Here is a 17,834-nt window from a genome sequence, read left to right as displayed (position 1 = left end):
TCGCCCCATCCTCCGCGTCTGCCCGCTAGCCCGCCGCCTCCCGCGCTGCCCGCCGCCTCCCAGGCTCTCCTCCCCCGCGCCCGGTCGGGGGGGGGGGGCGGTGCCACGGCGCAGGCGCACACGGAGCCCCTCCCTCTCCATCCCCCTCCCCGATCGGCGTCTGGGCCTCAGCCCCGTCTCTCTGTCTCCTTCTCCTCCCCCTCCGCTTCCCCCGACACCGACACCCCGTTACTCCAGTCTCCCCCGTCTCAGCCGGGGTCTCCAGCCCGGGGTGCCCGAGGTGAGAAGGGAGCTGGGGGGAGGCCGGCGGAGAAGGGGAGGGGCGAAGCATCCTGCATCCCGAGATAAACAAACCGGGGAGGGGGCGGCCTAGACTCGGGGCCCGCCGCCGCGGGAGCAGAAGAATGGGGGGCTGGGCCTCCGGGAGGTGGTGGGCGCTGGACCCTCACGCCGCGCTCCTCGGATGAGTGCCAGCGGCCCTCGGGCTGCTCCCAAGCCGGAGCTGGGGGCGTGGGGAGCCGCGGAGCTCCAGAGAACTGTGGGGCACCCCGCTAGCTGACCTCAGCCTTCAGGATTCGCCTGAAGGTCGCCCCCCACTCTGCCCCCCGCACCAGGGCCACTGAGCACCATGACTAAGACAGATCCTACACCGATGGCCCCGCCGCCTCCCCGGGGCGAGGAGGACGAAGAGGAGGAGGAGGATGAGGAGCCTGCCCCGGAGGCTCCCAGCCCCACCCAGGAGCGCCGGCAGAAGCCTGTGGTGCACCCCTCCGCACCTGCCCCTCTCCCCAAGGACTACGGTAACGACCTCCCCAGGCCTGGGGTGGAGGTGGGGGAGAATAGGGGAGGGGGTCTGAATATCTGAATATGGTCGTCAGGAGTCTTGGCTGATGCTCCCCAGGACTGCCAGTCCACTCACTCATTGAAGAATGGAAATAGACTAATCCTGATAATTCGATTAGTGACACATCATTGAGTAGTTCAACAAAGAGTTAAATGCCTGCCGTGGACCTGGTTATGTGTTAGGAGCTGGGGTCACAGCACAGTCTCAGAAAGATCCGGTCTTTGGCCTGAGAGAACTCTCAGGAGTACCAACCACGTACATAAGAATAAAAATACTAGGTAAAGGCAGGAGTACATGGTGAAAATTCTGGTTGCCGAGAACAGGGTGTTGGAAGAGCTGTTTTAGGTTGTAGCTTTTCTGAGACATAACATTTGCGGGACACCCAAGGATGATTGTGTATGTGTGGGGGGGGGGGTTAAAGGAGGGGTTTGACCAGGGCAAGGGATATTGAAGAGACAGCCACAGGAATCGGCGGGCATGTTAGAGGGGGAGCAGAACTGAGTGTGGCATGTGGCCTCTTGAACACTCAGATTGTCTAATCATTCATCAAGTATTTATCCATTGCTGCTACTCTGTGACAAGCAGCAACGTTTAAGTGTCTGTGTGAGAGAAGATAGTTAATGGTGCCCTGTTCAGGCGTGGGCCCTGCTTTCATAAGAGGTGGCATTAAATCAATGGCTGAGTAAGTTGGATCTTTCAGTTCAGACTGCAGGGAAGGATCTGATAGGAAAGAGGAAGATATGCTAGAGCGTGGGTCGTGGGCACCTGCTGAGGGCTGCAGTCAGTATGGGTCTTTCCTGGCCAGCTGGCATTTGGGCTGAGACCCAGAGCATGAAGAAGAATCAGCATGGGAATGCGGGAGGAAGAGAATCCTACGCAGACAGCAAGTGCAAAGGCCCTGAGGCAGAACTAGGCTTGGGCTTTTCATCACTGGGTACGGTGAACAGAGTTGAGATGAGAAGTGGCAGGAGCTCAATCTGGAAGAGAGTCTTTAAGTCCACAGTAAGGACTTTGGATACATCCTAAGTGTGATGTTGAAAGAGCTGTGTAAGGAGGGGGGTGAGGAGAAGGGGGTAGCGAGGGAGGGGGCAGGGTGACGGAGAATGGGTATTTAAAAGAAGAGAGTTGGTCGACTGATTTATATTTTTAAAAGCCTCTTCTGGCTTCTGGGTAGAGATGGTGGCATTCAGCCAAAGTCGGATCCAGGAGGAGCTTTTAGAAGTCAGGGCTGGAAAGCCCAGCTGTAAGATTCAGAAACTAAACATCAGGTTTAGCACCGAGGCCCCACAAGGATCAGGCAGGAGGGATACATCAGTGGGTCAAGCTGATGTGCTCTGAAAACTGGCAAGTCTCCCTTGGTGTCGCTGGATGTGGCTGGGACCCTGGGAGAGGCTGGAATCCTGCCTGTAGAATGAGGATCGTTTGGTTCCAGAATGAGAAGGAGCCTGGAAATGTGGTCCCGGACAGAGAGGGCTGAGGTGCGCTCCCCAGGAAATGGTATGTCAGTTGATTACATTTTTCCCATAAATTCCACAGCAGTTGACCAAGCCCCTTCTGTTCGCCAGGGGCCGTGCTGGAATGAACAAGGCAGAACCAAAATTCAGTGCTTGCATCCTGGTGAGGGAGACAAGAAACACAGAGGCTGAGGGAAAAGGATAAAGTGAGGGAGGAACAGAGGAAAGCCGTTAGCAAGGGCAGTGATCTCTGAAGGGACTGCAGTCCTGTACTAGGGAGACGCTGAGAAAGGGCCTGACGCAGAGAAGGGGGGACCTGGGAAGCCTCGGAAGAGCTGACATTTCCACAAAGACAAGCGAAGGTTGAGAAGATCTGAGGGTAGACCAGAAACAGCAAGTGCAAAGCCCCTGAGACAGAAGGTATATGGGAAGGTTCGAAAGGTCAGGGTGGTGAGAGAAGGATAAGGTCAGTGTGCGCAGGGCCTGCACACTGCACGTGATGGCACCCGGACAGATCTGACCCTGGGAGGACTGGCACGTGACCGGAAGCTTAGCAGATCCGAGTAGCCCCATTCCTGGTACTGTCGCCTCAGCACCCCCTGGGTTCTGGATAATCTGGCTGGTCCTCTGTTCCTTCACTCAGCAGGCATGGAATGCTGCCTCAGCTGGGTGCTGTGCTGGGTGCTGATGTTCCTCTAAGGAACACACACACCCATCAGAGCCTAGTGTGGGGAACTGTGCACCACATTCTGACTGACCAGAGATTGGCTCCTGCTCACTGATCCAGTTCATGTGGGCTGTGCCGGATTTGAAAAAAAAAAAACCACTTTTTTGGGGGGTTGGAGCGATAGCACAGCGGGTAGGGCGTTTGCCTTGCACGCGGCCGACCCGGGTTCAAATCCCAGCATCCCATATGGTCCCCTGAGAACTGCCAGGAGTAATTCCTGAGTGTAGAACCAGGAGTAACCCCAGTGCATCGCCAGGTGTGACCCAAAAAGCAAAAAATAAATAAATAAAATAATTAATTAAATTAAATTAAAAACTTTTTTTGGTTGTTTTTTGTCTTTGTCCTTTTGGCCCACACCCAGCTGCGCTCAGGTTACTGCTGGCTCTGTGCTCAGGGATCACTCCTGGCTCTGCACTCAGGGGTCACTCCTGGCTCTGCATTCACGGATCACTTCTGGCAGTGTTTAGGGGACGGTAAGGGATGCCAAGGATCGAACCTTGGTGGGCCATGTGTGATGCAAGCACCCTACCCACTGTACTATCACTCCAGCTCCTGAAAAAAACATTGTCTTAAAAACAAAGATTTCTGGATTTTTTTTTCCCTTGTCCCTCTCGGAGAGCCTGGCAAGTTACCGAGAGTATCCTGCCCGCACGGCAGAACCTGGCAAGCTCCCCGTGGCGTATTCAATATGCCAAAAACAGTAACAACAAGACAGTAGTGCCTGCTCGAGCAAATCAGTGAACAATGGGATGACAGTGCTACAGTGCTAGAAATTGGGCCAAACTGCGCCCACAAGGTAGCAGCAGAGCAAAGGTAGCGAGGGGACTTCACGGTGTGGGGGCTTCAGGGCACAGCTCCTTGTCTTGTGTCTCACTCAGGGTAGAGTTTGCTGCTTGAGGACGTGGTCCCGATCTCATTGTTCAAGACACACTGGGCATCCAGATTTAATGTGAAACTCCTGATTTTTTAAAATTTTATTTTATTTTTATAAAGTAGTTCACAATATTGGATTACACTTAATATTTGAACACCAATCCCACCACCATTACGCCTTCTCATCACCACATTTTGGATGTTTTCATCCCAAACCCCAACCTCTGCCCCAAAGCAGAACCGAAATACTTTATTTTGTATTGTTTGTTGTGAATAAACTGCTGAAGATGCCCCAAAAAACTTTTCTTAAGGGGAGAGTGTGTGAAGATTGTTGTATTTCACCCAGGGGGCCATTTAACCCTTCTATAAGATATTACTAATATGTTGTTAAAAGTTGAACCTTGTGGGGCTGGAGAGATAGCACAGCGGGTAGGGCGTTTGCCTTGCACGCAGCCGACCCGGGTTCAAATCCCAGCATCCCATATGGTCCCCTGAGCACCGCCAGGGGTGATTCCTGAGTGCAGAGCCAGGAGTAACCCCTGTGCATCGCCGGGTGTGACCCAAAAAGCAAAAAAAAAAAAAAAAAAAAAAAAAAAAAAAAAAAAAAAAAAAAAAAAAAAAAAGTTGAACCTTGTGTGTTTATGTGTGTATATATTATATATATATATATATCTGTGAAAATATATTTCCCTCTAAGATTGGTTGCCTTCTACTTTAAACCCCATCTAATGTGGTGCGCTGCTCCTGGAATATGAGTGGTGTGAGGTATGAGATGTCGTGTGGCTGCAAAGTGGTCCAGGAATAGGTTTCCTCGCCTCACTTGTCCCCCGCTCCGAGATGCCCCAGATGAAACAAGCCTGGCTCAGGGTCCAGTGGCATGGCTGTGGCAGTGTTGTTTTATGCTCTCTTCTGAGAGAGAAGGACAATGAGTCTCTGGATCCTGCCTGTTGATGAGATTATCTGGCACCAAGCAGGGGTGGCTTATGGGCACGACTGCCAAGTTGCCGGAAATGTGGGGGGATATGAAGGGAGATCACCATTCCTGGTTCCCTTGACTTTGGAGTTTGATTTTTTTGTTTTTTGAAGTAACACATTTCATTTGGAGCGTTTTAGGAAGGGGAAGGAGGGAAAGGAAGTTGAGAGATGCACTGAAACTCCTGATTTTGCAACCTTTAGTGAGCTATAAAAGCCCAAGTTGAGTCCCTGAATTAGAAAATTTTATTTATTATCTTTTTATGTTTGTGGGGGTTATTCCCGGTGTTCCTCAGGGCTTACTTTACACTCAGGGATCATTCCTGATGAGTTCAGGAAACCTCATAGAATGTTGAGGATTAAATCTGGTTGGTGAAGTGCAAGGCAAACTCAGGGATCATTCCTGATGAGTTCAGGGAACCTCATAGAATGTTGGGGATTAAATCTGGTTGGTGAAGTGCTAGGCAAAAGCCCTACTTTACATACTATTGCTCAGGCTCATGAATTAGAAGGGTCTGGGGGGGGGGGCAAAGGATAAGAGCTCCTTTGCCTCAGAATGGAAAAGGCAGGGTGGAGCCAACTGCCCTGAGTGACCTTGGACCTCTCACCACCCCAGCCTTCACCTTCTTCGACCCCAATGACCCTGCGTGCCAGGAGATTCTGTTCGACCCACAGACCACCATCCCCGAACTGTTCGCCATTGTGCGCCAGTGGGTACCCCAAGTCCAACACAAGATTGATGTCATTGGCAATGAGGTGAGTTCCTGGGGAAGACAGGGAGAAGGTGGGGTCCCCAATGTGTTTGGACCAGAACACTTTCCCTTCTCTGTACCTTATACTTCAGATCTTGCGTCGAGGCTGCCACGTGAATGACCGTGATGGGCTGACAGACATGACACTCCTCCACTATGCGTGCAAAGCGGGTGCCCACGGAGTCGGTGAGGGCCCAGCACCCAAGGCCAGGATTTCAGGCCTGAAAACTCTCCAACCCACCCCAAACCCTGAGTCTATGTCCCTCAGACCCTCCGTCCTAAACTCATAACCTAAGATCTCAGGCCTAATCCTTGAGGCCCAGGGCCTTTCTGTGCCCTGGAGGGGACCAAAGCTGACCCGCTTCTTCACACAGGGGACCCTGCCGCAGCCGTGCGCCTGTCACAGCAGCTGCTGGCGCTGGGCGCCGACGTTACCCTGCGCAGCCGCTGGACCAACATGAACGCACTTCACTACGCGGCCTATTTCGACGTGCCGGACCTCGTGCGCGTGCTGCTAAAGGGCGCACGGCCCCGAGGTGAGATCAGCAGCAAGGTGCCAGGAGCCAGGGAGGGAGGAGGGCGGTAGCAGAAGGAGCTGCCCAGGGTTTAGAGGCAGAGGACACAGAGCAAGAAGTGAGATACCAGGATGCGGAGTGATGGGGCCTGCTGGGGCAGGGAGGGGAGAGGGGACCCAGGTCCGGATCGAGGAGGGAGCAGAATGCTGGAGGAGCTGGAAAGGAGCTCTGTGTCTGCCCCCACAAGCCACGGCTGGACCTGACCAGGCAGGGCGGGGCCGAGGGCAGAGGGTGCTGGTGGAGGGGTAGGGGCTTTGCGGGCTTAAGTGTTGGATTTGGGGGAAGGGGGAGGCAGGGAGGCCAAGGAGGTCCAGTGCTCACCCAGGATTCTCCTTTCGCTCTCCTCCCAGTAGTGAACTCCACGTGCAGTGACTTCAACCACGGCTCAGCCTTGCACATCGCAGCTTCCAACCTGTGCCTGGGAGCTGCCAAATGCTTGCTGGAGCACGGTGCCAACCCAGCGCTGCGGGTACTGCCTCCTTAGCCCAAACCCATTATCTCCCTGCTCCCCTGCCCCTGCCCCCTTCTTCCATCCCCTGTTCTGGCCAGAAACCTCTGCGGAGGATGAGGCAGGTCAGTCCCCAGTAACCTCTGCATGTCTGTCTGGGTGCTCTCAAAATATTACAGAAGGCATCTGTCCATGCAGCAGAGGAAGAAGGGCTGATGTTTGCAGCATGTGTATAAGTGTCAGCTGGTCTAGTAGGAGCCTTATTTTACAGTGAGGAAACTGAGGCCAGAGAGCATAAGGTACAGAGAAGGAAAAGTGTTCCGATCCCAACATGCCAGGGACCCTACCCTCGCCCTGCCTTCCCCAGGCACTCACCTCATCGCCGATGACATCGATCTTGTGTTGGATGTGGGGTACCCATTGGGATACTCTAGTAGGAGCCTTATTTTACAGTGAGGAAACTGAGGCCAGAGCCTGTCCAGCAGGAAGAGCCTCCTTGAATTCCCCACTGACTTGGGGACTCTGCTGTCAGCATTTTGAGACCACGGAGAGACAGAGTGGCGAGCCTCTCTATAAATCTCTACATGCTCTTTGACGCCCCCATCCCCATGCGCACCCACCTAGGATCTAGGTTCCTCTCCAGTACCAATTACTTTCAGCTCCCACAGCTCTGTACATATCACTATGGGGAGACATGTTCTGTGCCCCTGAGGCCCTTCCTCTCCTATTCACCATTGGATGGTTGGACCCCTAACCCTGAAGCACAGGAACCCATTTTCAGTCTTCATCCCATCCCCTGGCACCTGGACCGTCCTGAGGGTGTGGCCTAGCAGGGAATGTGCCTCTCATTTCCTATTGGCTCCACCTCAGCTCCCCTCAACTGCTTATATCTAAGCCTGAGGTCTGTGGACACAGCACCCTCCTGGGTTGTGGTCTGCAGCCCGATGCCACAGTTTCTTATTCCCGTGTAGGCACAGGGTATAACCTAGCCCCCTCTCAGACCCGGGCTGTCCCGCCCATGGCCTCTGAGTCTTTGCCCTCTTTTTCCCTGTTTACCCTCAGAACCGAAAGGGACAGGTGCCAGCAGAGGTGGTCCCGGACCCCATGGACATGTCTCTGGACAAGGCCGAGGCAGCGCTGGTGGCCAAGGAGCTGCGGACACTGCTGGAAGAGGCCGTGCCACTCTCCTGCGCCCTCCCCAAGGTCACACTCCCCAACTATGACAACGTCCCCGGCAACCTCATGCTCAGCGCACTGGGCCTGCGTCTGGGAGACCGCGTGCTGCTGGATGGCCAGAAGGTCAGGGGCTCAGGGCGTGGTGGGGGGACTCAGCCGCAGCGCTGGGGCCCAGGATCAGGCGAGCGCTGATCCTCTTTGTCTTTGTCTTTGTCCACCTTCCTCCCAGTCCTAGTGAGTGTCCTCCCTCCGCTCTTCCATCCCCTGCTGAGCTCTCCGCCCAGGGGAGAAGACAGTCACACGTCTTCACAGGGACAGCCCAGAGTGGTGGGAGCTGCCCTGGCTGTGCTCTTGGGTCTTTGGGGCTTTGTGATCCCTGCTCGGGTCCCACTGCCACTCCAGTGTGACCAGTACTCTGATGAAGAAGGTACAGGCCAGAGCAGTCAGAGCTGACGGGGAGTAGAGACGAAGGGCATGGATTCAGTCACTTGCTGCCCCTCCAGCGCTGTGCTGGACCCAGCCCCAGCCCTGAGGTTTTAGGGCTATGTCAGCCTCTTGTGAGGCTATTTCTGTTCTCACAAAGGAGAGACAGTTCAAAAAGCCAACCCCAGGGGACCAGAGAGAGTACAGCAGATAGGGCATTTGCCTTGCACATGGCCAACCTGGGTCCGATCCCCAGCACCCCATAGGATCCCTTGAGCACCACCAGGAGAGATTCCTGAGCACAGAGCCAGGAGTAACCCTTGAGTATTGCCAGGTGGCCCCAAAGCAAAAATCAAAACAAAAAGTCAACCCAAAGTCAAGATGCTTTCTTGTTGAGTCAGGACTTGGAAAATCATTAAGTGTTTGGGATTTTGTGAGGATGGTCTCAGCAGAGGTGTTTCAGGAAGGCTTCTTGGAGGAAGTGATGTCAGAGATGGGAAGGCATTTCTCCGGCAGGAACGTGGGGGCTAGGGAACTGTCGGTTCAGAGACCTGGAGGATGGCAGGGGTAGGGCGACAGCAAGGGAGAGTGAGGTAGAGGTTAAGGGGGAGCCCCACCTCTGCAGGCCAGCAAGGAATTTGAATTTTGTTTCTTGTAGCTCTGTCGTCGTCCCATTGTTCATCGATTTGCTCGAGCAGGCACCAGTAATGCTCCATTGTGAGACTTGTGTTACTGTTTTTGGCATATCGACTATGCGACGGGGAGCTTGCCAGGCTCTGCCGTGCGGGCGGGATACTCTCAGCAGCTTGCCGGGCTCTCTGAGAGGGACGGAGGAATTGAACCCAGGCCGGCCGCGTGCAAGGCAAACGCCCTACCCGCTGTGCTATTGCTCCAGCCCCGGTTTTTGTTTCTTTGGAAGGTTTCAGACCCTTCCAATGGGAGGTGACACCTACTAAGTGCTCTCCACACATGCCAGGCTTGTTCTAGTCCTTACATCAATCTATCTGTGCAGGCACAATGAGAGATCCCGTGTTTGAGACAAAAACAAAAACAGGGACTTCAAGAGGCAGAAGATCCTCAACCAGTGCTATTCCCACTCTCACTGCCCCTTCTGTACTTTACTTTCACGTTCCAGCTGGACGGCAGCCTATTTGGTGGACTGGTAGCCCCGTTTTATAGATAAAACTGAGACCCAGAGGCTGGAGCAATAGCACAGCGGGTAGGGCGTTTGCCTTGCACGTGGCTGACCCAGGTTCGATTCCCAGCATCCCATATGGTCCCCTCTAGCACCGCCAGGAGTAATTCCTGAGTACAGAGCCAGGAGCAACCCCTGAGCATCTCTGGGTGTGACCCAAAAAGAAAAAAAAAAACACCCAACGGAGGCCCAGATATTTCTCAGCCAAAAGGGAAGGATAATAAAGACCAGCACTCGTGGAACCCTCCTCAGCCCCAGAGCCCGTCCAGCACTCCTATTGCCCTCTAATACCCTCCCTTGTCACTCTTTTAAGGGTGCCAGGAAAGTTCTATAATGCTTTTCACAGCCACGTGGCAACTGTGATTAATAAACCCTGAACAAGGGCGAGTACAACCATGGAAATGGTAGTTTGATTTTATTTATTTATTTTTTTGTTTGTTTGTTTGGGGGCCATACCTGGCAGTGCTCAGGGCTTACTCCTGACTGCACTCAGGGATCACTCCTGGAGGACTCAGGGAACCGTATGGGTTTCTGGAATCAAACCCAGGTTGGTTGCATACAAAGCAAGCAGTCAACCCAATGGCTATCTCTTGGGCCCCTATATTTTTTGGGGACCACACCGAATGGAGTTTAGGACTTATTTCTGGTACCATGCATAGGGATCACTCCTCGTGGGACTGGGTGGAACATATTGAGTGCTGAGGATCAAACTCAGGTCAGCCATGTGCAAGGCATGCACCTAACCAAGTGGTACTGTCACTCAGGCTTCCCAAAAGTTTCATTTTAAGTTGTCCTGTGTGGCTAGGGCTATTTACTATTAGGGATAGGTCAGCTGTGTAACTACCCTATAGGACCGGTACCCTTTGTTTTGGCCCCTATGTATTTTGGTCCACACCCAGTGTTGCCCAGGGCTTACTCCTGACTCTGCACAGGAGTGATCTCTGGCAGGACTGGAGAACCATATGCTGTGCAGGGGATTTATTTATTTATTTATTTATTTATTTAGGCTTTTGGGGTCACACCCAGCGATGCTCAGGGCTGACTCCTGGCTCTGCACTCAGGAATCACTCCTGGCACTGCTCGGGGGCCCATATGGGAGGCTGGGAATCGAACCCGGGTCGGCCGCGTGCAAGGCAAACGCCCTACTCGCTGTACTATCACTCCAGCCCCCGTACAGGGGATTTAAATTAGGGTCAGACACATGCAAGGCCAGCGCTGTGTGTCCTGTTCTATCTCTCCGGCTCCAAAGGCTGATACCTTTCAGTTCCCAATTCACAGCCAAGGACTTCGAAATATGGTAAAGGGTAGTCATTGCCATTAATGGTGATGCCTGAACTGAGCACTCAGGGGGCTCCCTCCCTCCGGCACCCCTACACTGCCTTTGTTTCAGTGAGCAGTCACGGCCTCCTTTGTCTCCTCAGACGGGCACGCTGCGGTTCTGTGGGACCACCGAGTTCGCCAGTGGCCAGTGGGTGGGCGTGGAGCTGGATGAACCCGAGGGCAAGAACGACGGCAGTGTCGGAGGTGTCCGCTACTTTATCTGCCCACCCAAGCAGGGTCAGTGCCACCTGGGTCCCAGAAGGGTGGTGATGGGGTGCAGTTAGTAGTTCAGATGCTGCTGACTGGTGTGGGGCGGGGGGTGGGGGCAAGGGGGCTGGTTCCGGGGGCAGGGGGGAGGGCATAGACGTGGACAGCTCTCAGCCCAGGCTCTGCCTGTCCCCAGGTCTCTTTGCTTCTGTGTCCAAGATCTCCAAGGCAGTGGATGCACCCCCTTCCTCCGTCACCTCCACTCCCCGGACCCCCCGAATGGACTTCTCCCGAGTCACTGGCAAAGGACGCAGGGAACACAAAGGTCAGAGAGGGAGCATGAGACAGGGTGGAGAATCAGAATTGGGGATACGCTGGGGTGTACCCATCTTCTGTGATGCAGTTTCTCCCTAGGCCCAAACTCCCATTTGAATGAATGAATGATTGAACCTATTGTTTCATTGTTGTGGAGGCCATATCTGGTGATGCTGGGGCTTAGGGGGTCACCTGGTTGTGCTGGGTGGGGTTCATCAGGGTTACACTGCAGCATATGAGGGAAACACTGTGCCAGGGTTGGAACCCAGAGCCTGGCACATGCATGGTCTCTGCTTAACCACTTGAGCCTCATCCCTGGCCCCCAGACTCCCATTCTCAAGACCAATCTCAGTTCCTGACTTCCATGTCTCACTTTTTCCATTGACTCAGTCCTTGTCCCTCTAGTTCTTGGGAGGACCTGTGCTTTCTCTGCCTCCAGGCCCAGAGATTTCCTCCAGTTGTAGGGAAGACTCTGGATAGGTGGGGGTGGGGGGCATGTCCTAGGTTTATGAACTTGATTCATTTACAAACCTTCATTTAATTAATTTATTCCTTTGGGTTTCTCCAGCAGTGCTCAGGGGTCATTCCCAGTGGGGACCATGTGATGCTGGGCATTGAACCTGGGCCTGCCTCGTGCAGACATGGACTTCAGCCTTTTGAATTATCTCTTTGGCTCTTTCCCCTCAATCTTTTTCTTTTTGGGTCACACCTGGCAATGCACAGGGGTTACTCCTGGCTTTGCACTCAGGAATTACTCCTAGCAATGCCCAGGGAACCACATGGGATGCTGGGAATCAAACCCAGGTCGGATGCATGCAAGGCAAACACCCTACTCGCTGTACTATTGCTCCAGCTCTCTTCCCCCTCATTTTATTTTATTAGTGAAGCAAAATAATTTGCTTTAGTATTTTTTTTAATTTGGTGGGTTTGTTGGGTTTGTGTTTTGGTTTTTGGTTTTTTTTGTTTGTTTGTTTGTTTTTTTGGCTACACCTGGTGATGTTGAGGGCTTACTCCTGACTCTATACTCAGGGATCACTCCTGGCAGGCTTGGGGAACACTATGGGATGCTGGGAATCAAATCCGGGTTGGATGCATGCAAGTACTCCCTGTACTATCACTCAGGTTCCCCAAAATAATTTTTTTTTGCTTTTTGGGTCACACCCGGCGACTCGCAGAGGTTACTCCTGGCTCATGCACTCAGGAATTACTCCTGGGGACCATATGGGATGCTGGGAATCGAACCTGGGTCGGCCACGTGCAAGGCAAACGCCCTACCCTCTATGCTATTGCTCCAGCCCCCAAAATAATTTTTATTGAAAGAAATTTACTTAGGAGGCTGGAGAGGTTGTACAGCAGGGCATTTGTCTTGCACGAGGCCAACCTGGGCTTGATTCCTGAGTGATCCTTGAGTGCAGAGCTAGGAGTAAGCCCTGAGCCTGGTCCGGTGTGGCCCAGAAACTAAACAAACAAACAAACAAACAAACAAAAATCTACTTAGATGTGAGGGAGGAGAAAGAGGAACACATATTTAAGGGAGAACACAGGCTTCTCCAGAGGGGAGAAAGCAAAGAATGACTTTTGGGAGATTATTTAAAATTTCTCCAAATTGTCTTAGCCTGAAGATCTCTGCATACATAAAAGTTTATCTGGCCTTGGTACAGGGGGAAGCCTTGGACCCTTGATGGCCCTTTCATATTCTCCTGTAGCTTCTTTTCTGCCCCTGCCCTCCATTTTTAAAGGACAGTGTCAGGGCCTTCTGACTTCCATGACCTAGCTAGCTGCAGATAATCTCTGCCTTCAGAAAGGAGGTTTCTCAAAGGTTTTGTTATTTTCTTTCTTTTTTTTTCCTTGTTTCATTCTTTATTTATTTGGTTTTGGGGCCATATATAGCAGTGCTCAGGCTCTGCGTTTAGGGATCACTTCTGGAGAGCTCAGGGGATCATATGTGGTACTGGGGATCAAATCTGGGTTGGCTCCATGCAAGGTAAACATTCTACTTGCTATACTATTGCTCCAGCCCAAAGGTGTGTTGTGTTTTTTTTTAAATATTTTTATTGTGGTACTGGTATTAACAATACAGTAAGTCATACTTTTTGTGCATACGTCATTCCATTACCAGAGAGCCCACTTCTCTCCACCAGTATCCCAAGGACCCTGCCCCCACCATGTAAGCTCAGTTCCATAGACCAAATTTCCAGGGCCAATGGTTTTGTCCATTTGTTGTTTCCCTACTTTTTTTTTTTTTTTGCTTTTTTTGGGGTCACACCTGGCGATGCACAGGGATTATTCCTGGCTCACAAATTCAGGAATTACTCCTGGTGCTCAGGGGACTATATGGGATGCTGAGAATCGAACCCGGGTTGGCCGCATGCAAGGCAAACGCCCTACCCACTATTGCTCCAGCCTTTTTTTTTTTTTTAACACCAGAACAAAGAAGTTTGTGTTGCAGATGTTGACTCTGTTTCCCCTTGGGCCTAAAGCCTACCCCTCTAGTTCTGTGACAGTGGATTTCAGTGTCCTTTCCAAACCAAAGCCCTAAAGTTCGAAAGTGAGGTTCAACAGATAGTATAGCTGTTAAGGCACTTGCCTTGCCCACTTCTGACCTGGCTTCAATCCCCAGCACCCCAAATGGTCTGAATGATCCCTGAGTGTTGACCTACCAGGAGTAAGCCCTGAACACTACCAGGTATGACCCCCAGACCCCCCAAAATAATTTTAAAACGGGGATCTGGAGAGATAGTACAGCATGTAAGGCACTTGCCTTGCACGAGGATAACCTGGGTTCAATTCCCAGCACTCCAGATAGTCCCCTTTGCCCACCAAGAGTGATCCCTGAATGCAGAGCCAGGAGTAAGTCTTGAGCACTGCCAGGTATGGCTTCCCTCACGCACTCCCCCCCCACCACCAAAAAATAGGCAGGAGCAATAATACAGTGTAGAGTGCTTGCCTTGCACATCACTGACCTGGGTTGAATCCCTTGCATCTCATATGGTTTGTGAACCTGCTAGAAGTAATCCCTGAGTGCAGAGCTAGGAATAAGCTCTGAGCACTGCCAAGTGTGGATCCCACCTCCTACAAAAAACAAATGTTTGGGAGAAGGCTCTTGAGTTCCTCTGATTGGAATCAGAGGAGAGCTTCTTCTTTCTCCCCTGGGAGAAGCCCGAGCCACTTAAAGAACCCCACCCCCACTCCTGCCCCTGCATTCTGCACCCCCAGGCAAGAAGAAGCCCCCGTCATCCCCATCCCTGGGCAGCCTGCAGCAGCGCGATGGGGCCAAGGCTGAGGTCGGAGACCAGGTGCTCGTCGCTGGCCAGAAGCAGGGGGTCGTGCGCTTCTACGGGAAGACAGACTTTGCTCCAGGTGAGGCTGGGGACCTGGGCTGGGGGCCCTGGGGGTGTTGGGGCATCCTGACACCTTCCCCCCTGCAGGTTACTGGTATGGCATCGAGCTCGACCAGCCCACAGGCAAGCATGATGGCTCTGTCTTTGGTGTCCGCTACTTCACCTGCCCGCCACGGCACGGAGTCTTCGCACCAGCATCTCGGATTCAAAGGTGAGTGCAGGCTTCCCTCACCCTGATCCCCACTTCTAACCCCACACCAAACCCTTGCTGTCTTGGAGGCCTGGGGCTTGGCTCCTGGTCAAGCCCTTGTGTCTCTGACTCTCCCACCCCTTCCCATGTCTCCCCAGAATTGGTGGATCTACTGACCCCCCGGGGGACAATGCTGGAGCCAAAAAAGTGCATCAGGTCACAAGTGAGTTGGGGTGGGAAGATCTGGAGAGAGAAGGTAGGGCTGCAGGATCTCAGGTATATGAGGTGACAAGAACTTAAACTCCATTATTTCATTATTTAAGTGGGGACAGAGGTACAGGAAAATGATGACAGAATCCCCAAGAGGACAGGTGCTATGGGGTACAGAGATGCTAGTGACAGCTCTGGGCAGGCTCTGGGGACAGGGGTAGATACTGGGAGCCACGGATATTTTTTCACAAGGGATCCAGTTGGGCATATGTAACTTGGGATCAAGGTGGGACTGGGGAGGGGTGAGTAGTAACGAAGTTGAGATGGGACTAAGGGCACAGGAGAGTCTGTCATCCTTCACCTGGGATCCTGCCCCCCTCTCCAGTGACACAGCCCAAACGCACCTTCACCACAGTCCGGACCCCAAAGGACATCGCCTCAGAGAACTCCATCTCCAGGTGTGTAGCCGCCCCCTGGCCCTTCTGGGGGTGCCCAGGGAGTAGCTCTCACAGGCTGCCACAGGGGTTCTGGAGCTCTGGCTGGGTCTGGGAATGCTGCTTTGGAGAACACGGGACCTGTCTGCTGACCTAGAGTCTTTAGGGACTGAGTCCCCCACACTGAATTTTGGTGACTTGTTGGCTTGCACTGCCCCTGGGGCTCTGGGGGCCACTGGTGCTGGGGCAGCCATGGTTGTTGGGTGCAAGCTGGGGCCCTATTCACACTGGGCTTTGAGCTCTACCTCGTCCTGACCAGAGCAGGTGAAAGAGGGAGACTGCCCTCAGCTCCACAGCGGGCTGAGAAGGCCTCACCAGAGAGGGAGCAGCCACACACACACACACACACACACACACACACACACACACAGGTCCTGGCCGTGGGAAGAGCTTGGTGATGGGTCCCCCTGTCCCCACACCTAGACATGACTGGTTTTCCATTCCAGGTTGCTCTTCTGCTGCTGGTTTCCCTGGATGCTGAGGGCAGAGATGCAGTCTTAGGGGCCTGGCCTAGCCCACAAAGAATCCCAGAACCCCTCTAGTGTCTCCTGACACAAGGCGCTCCCAAGTCACCCTGAGATAGATTCCCAGTAACACATCCAGAATAGAGACCCCCATTAGCCAGCCCTCAGCCACTGAGGCCCCATTATTAACATGATAACCTCCCAAATACAGACCCCCAAGTTACCCAGAAAGAGATTCCCTGAGTGTAGAACTTCAGGCTAGTTCCTATCCTAACCCCTCAGAGCAGAACCCCTAAAAACAGATTTCTACATCCTCCCCCTTCCCCAGATGATGGTGATCTTCTCTACAGGATGCTCCTCCACAGAACATTCCCGAGTCACTCATTGTCAAGTTCCCCACACACACACCCATCAGGACCCCTTGACTAAACATAGGTCACACCTCCAGGACAACAGTAAGAGACCTCCATGCCCCTCTCCCGCATTGAACATCAGCCCCTCAAGAATCTGTGACCGCCCCCCCATGTTCATCTTAGAGCCCTTCCACTGCAATCACAGATTGATCCCTGCCATTAACAAAGACCCCTGCTCTTACCTCTCAAGAAGCCCATATCAGCCAGCCTACTGTCACCCCCAATTTATAGACACCAAAACAGTCCTGGAAGTGCTAATTACAGGACCCCCAAGTCTTCCTGCCCTCTGAACCCTCAAGAAACCCCCAGTGCCTTGTATGATGCCCACCCTACACGGCCCACAGCTGCTGTGCTGGCCAGGTTCCCAGAAAAATTATCTATTTTTTAATGACTTCCCCCTTTGGGGAACCCCAAAATTTGGAGGCCCCATTCTAACACTCCGGGGATCCTAAGCCCCAAGAGTACATTTCCCAAACTCCCCTGTGCCAAGGCCTATAACCCCCTAGAAGACCCCAAGACCCTAACTCCCAGGTTCCTCAAATCATGGATTTGGGAGAGGGGGAATCCCCAAGGAATCCCAAATTTAAAAATCCAATCTTCAGCCCCCTGGTAACCCCAGTTATGGAGGTCCTTGTGCCTGGGATGAAGGAGACTGCGGCCAGGATATACATCCCAGGCTACCTTGGCACCTCAAGCCCTGTTCATAGGCACCAGGAGACCCCAAACAGGAACTCATCCCTGGAAACGAGAGGACTTGAACACCACCTTCATGGATCTCAAGACACTCAAATTCCAAGAGCCCCAGCCCCAAGGGAACCCTAAATCCTAAAACTCCATCTCTAATACTCAAAGGGCCCCAAGGCCTTGAGGGGGTCTCAAATCCTGGAGCCCTCATCTTGATCTGCCTTCTGGTCACAGGTCCCAAACACCAAATCTGAGGGACTGGCCCACAGGACCTCACAGCACCCGGGCCAGACCAACAGTCTGAGGGAGACCCTTGAAGGCCCAGGGGGGTCCAGGGCGGATCTGGGGCCCTGACCACCAAGGACAGCTCACAACTGCCCCTTCACTGCATGTCCCCTCAGCATGACCCCTGTTCCCTTCAATAAAGACGTTTCTATGGTTTCTCTGTGTTTGCCTCTCTGCTGTGCGGGGGAGAGTCAGCGTTTGCCTCGGTAACCGTGTTGTGGAGAAGAGAGAGGGAAACCTCATCTCGCCTCTGCAGCGTGAAAACATGCCCTAGGCTGCTGCTGTGCTGCTCCAGTGGCTGGTATTTTTCCTGCAGCCGCTACGGTGCCTTCTCAGGTCTGGGCCGCAGTGTGGCCCGCTTCGCTCCCGCAGCTCTGATTGGTAGTTGTCAGACGAACACCCGCCTCCGGCACGGGTCCCCAATGGCTCAGAGGCCAGGAGGCGTAGCCTATCAGTGAACGACGGTGGGGGG

The 17,834-nt window shown here is 53.2% G+C and overlaps 1 protein-coding gene across 2 annotated transcripts; it reads left to right on the top strand.

The window, feature by feature from the left end:
- Window positions 1–122: 122 nt before the first annotated feature.
- On the top strand, window positions 123–17,518 carry CLIP3 (CAP-Gly domain containing linker protein 3). Of its 2 annotated transcripts, none has more exons than XM_055145815.1 (14): window positions 123–280; window positions 615–800; window positions 5,487–5,626; window positions 5,715–5,808; window positions 5,997–6,158; window positions 6,551–6,666; window positions 7,708–7,944; window positions 10,861–10,996; window positions 11,163–11,291; window positions 14,498–14,641; window positions 14,710–14,833; window positions 14,971–15,035; window positions 15,408–15,480; window positions 15,963–17,518. In XM_055145815.1, the coding sequence occupies exons 2-14, from the start codon at window positions 629–631 to the stop codon at window positions 16,015–16,017; spliced, it is 1,647 nt and encodes a 548-aa protein (XP_055001790.1). In that variant the 5' UTR covers window positions 123–280; window positions 615–628; the 3' UTR covers window positions 16,018–17,518. The 2 variants fall into 2 exon arrangements, with proteins under 2 accessions (XP_055001790.1, XP_055001789.1); XM_055145814.1 differs by having other exon boundaries at window positions 6,548–6,666.
- The last annotated feature ends 316 nt before the right edge of the window (window positions 17,519–17,834 follow it).

Source organism: Sorex araneus, chromosome 8 (genome assembly GCF_027595985.1).
Source record: "Sorex araneus isolate mSorAra2 chromosome 8, mSorAra2.pri, whole genome shotgun sequence".
Taxonomy (NCBI): Eukaryota; Metazoa; Chordata; class Mammalia; order Eulipotyphla; family Soricidae; genus Sorex; species Sorex araneus.
This window is presented reverse-complemented; position numbering and strand designations above follow the sequence as displayed.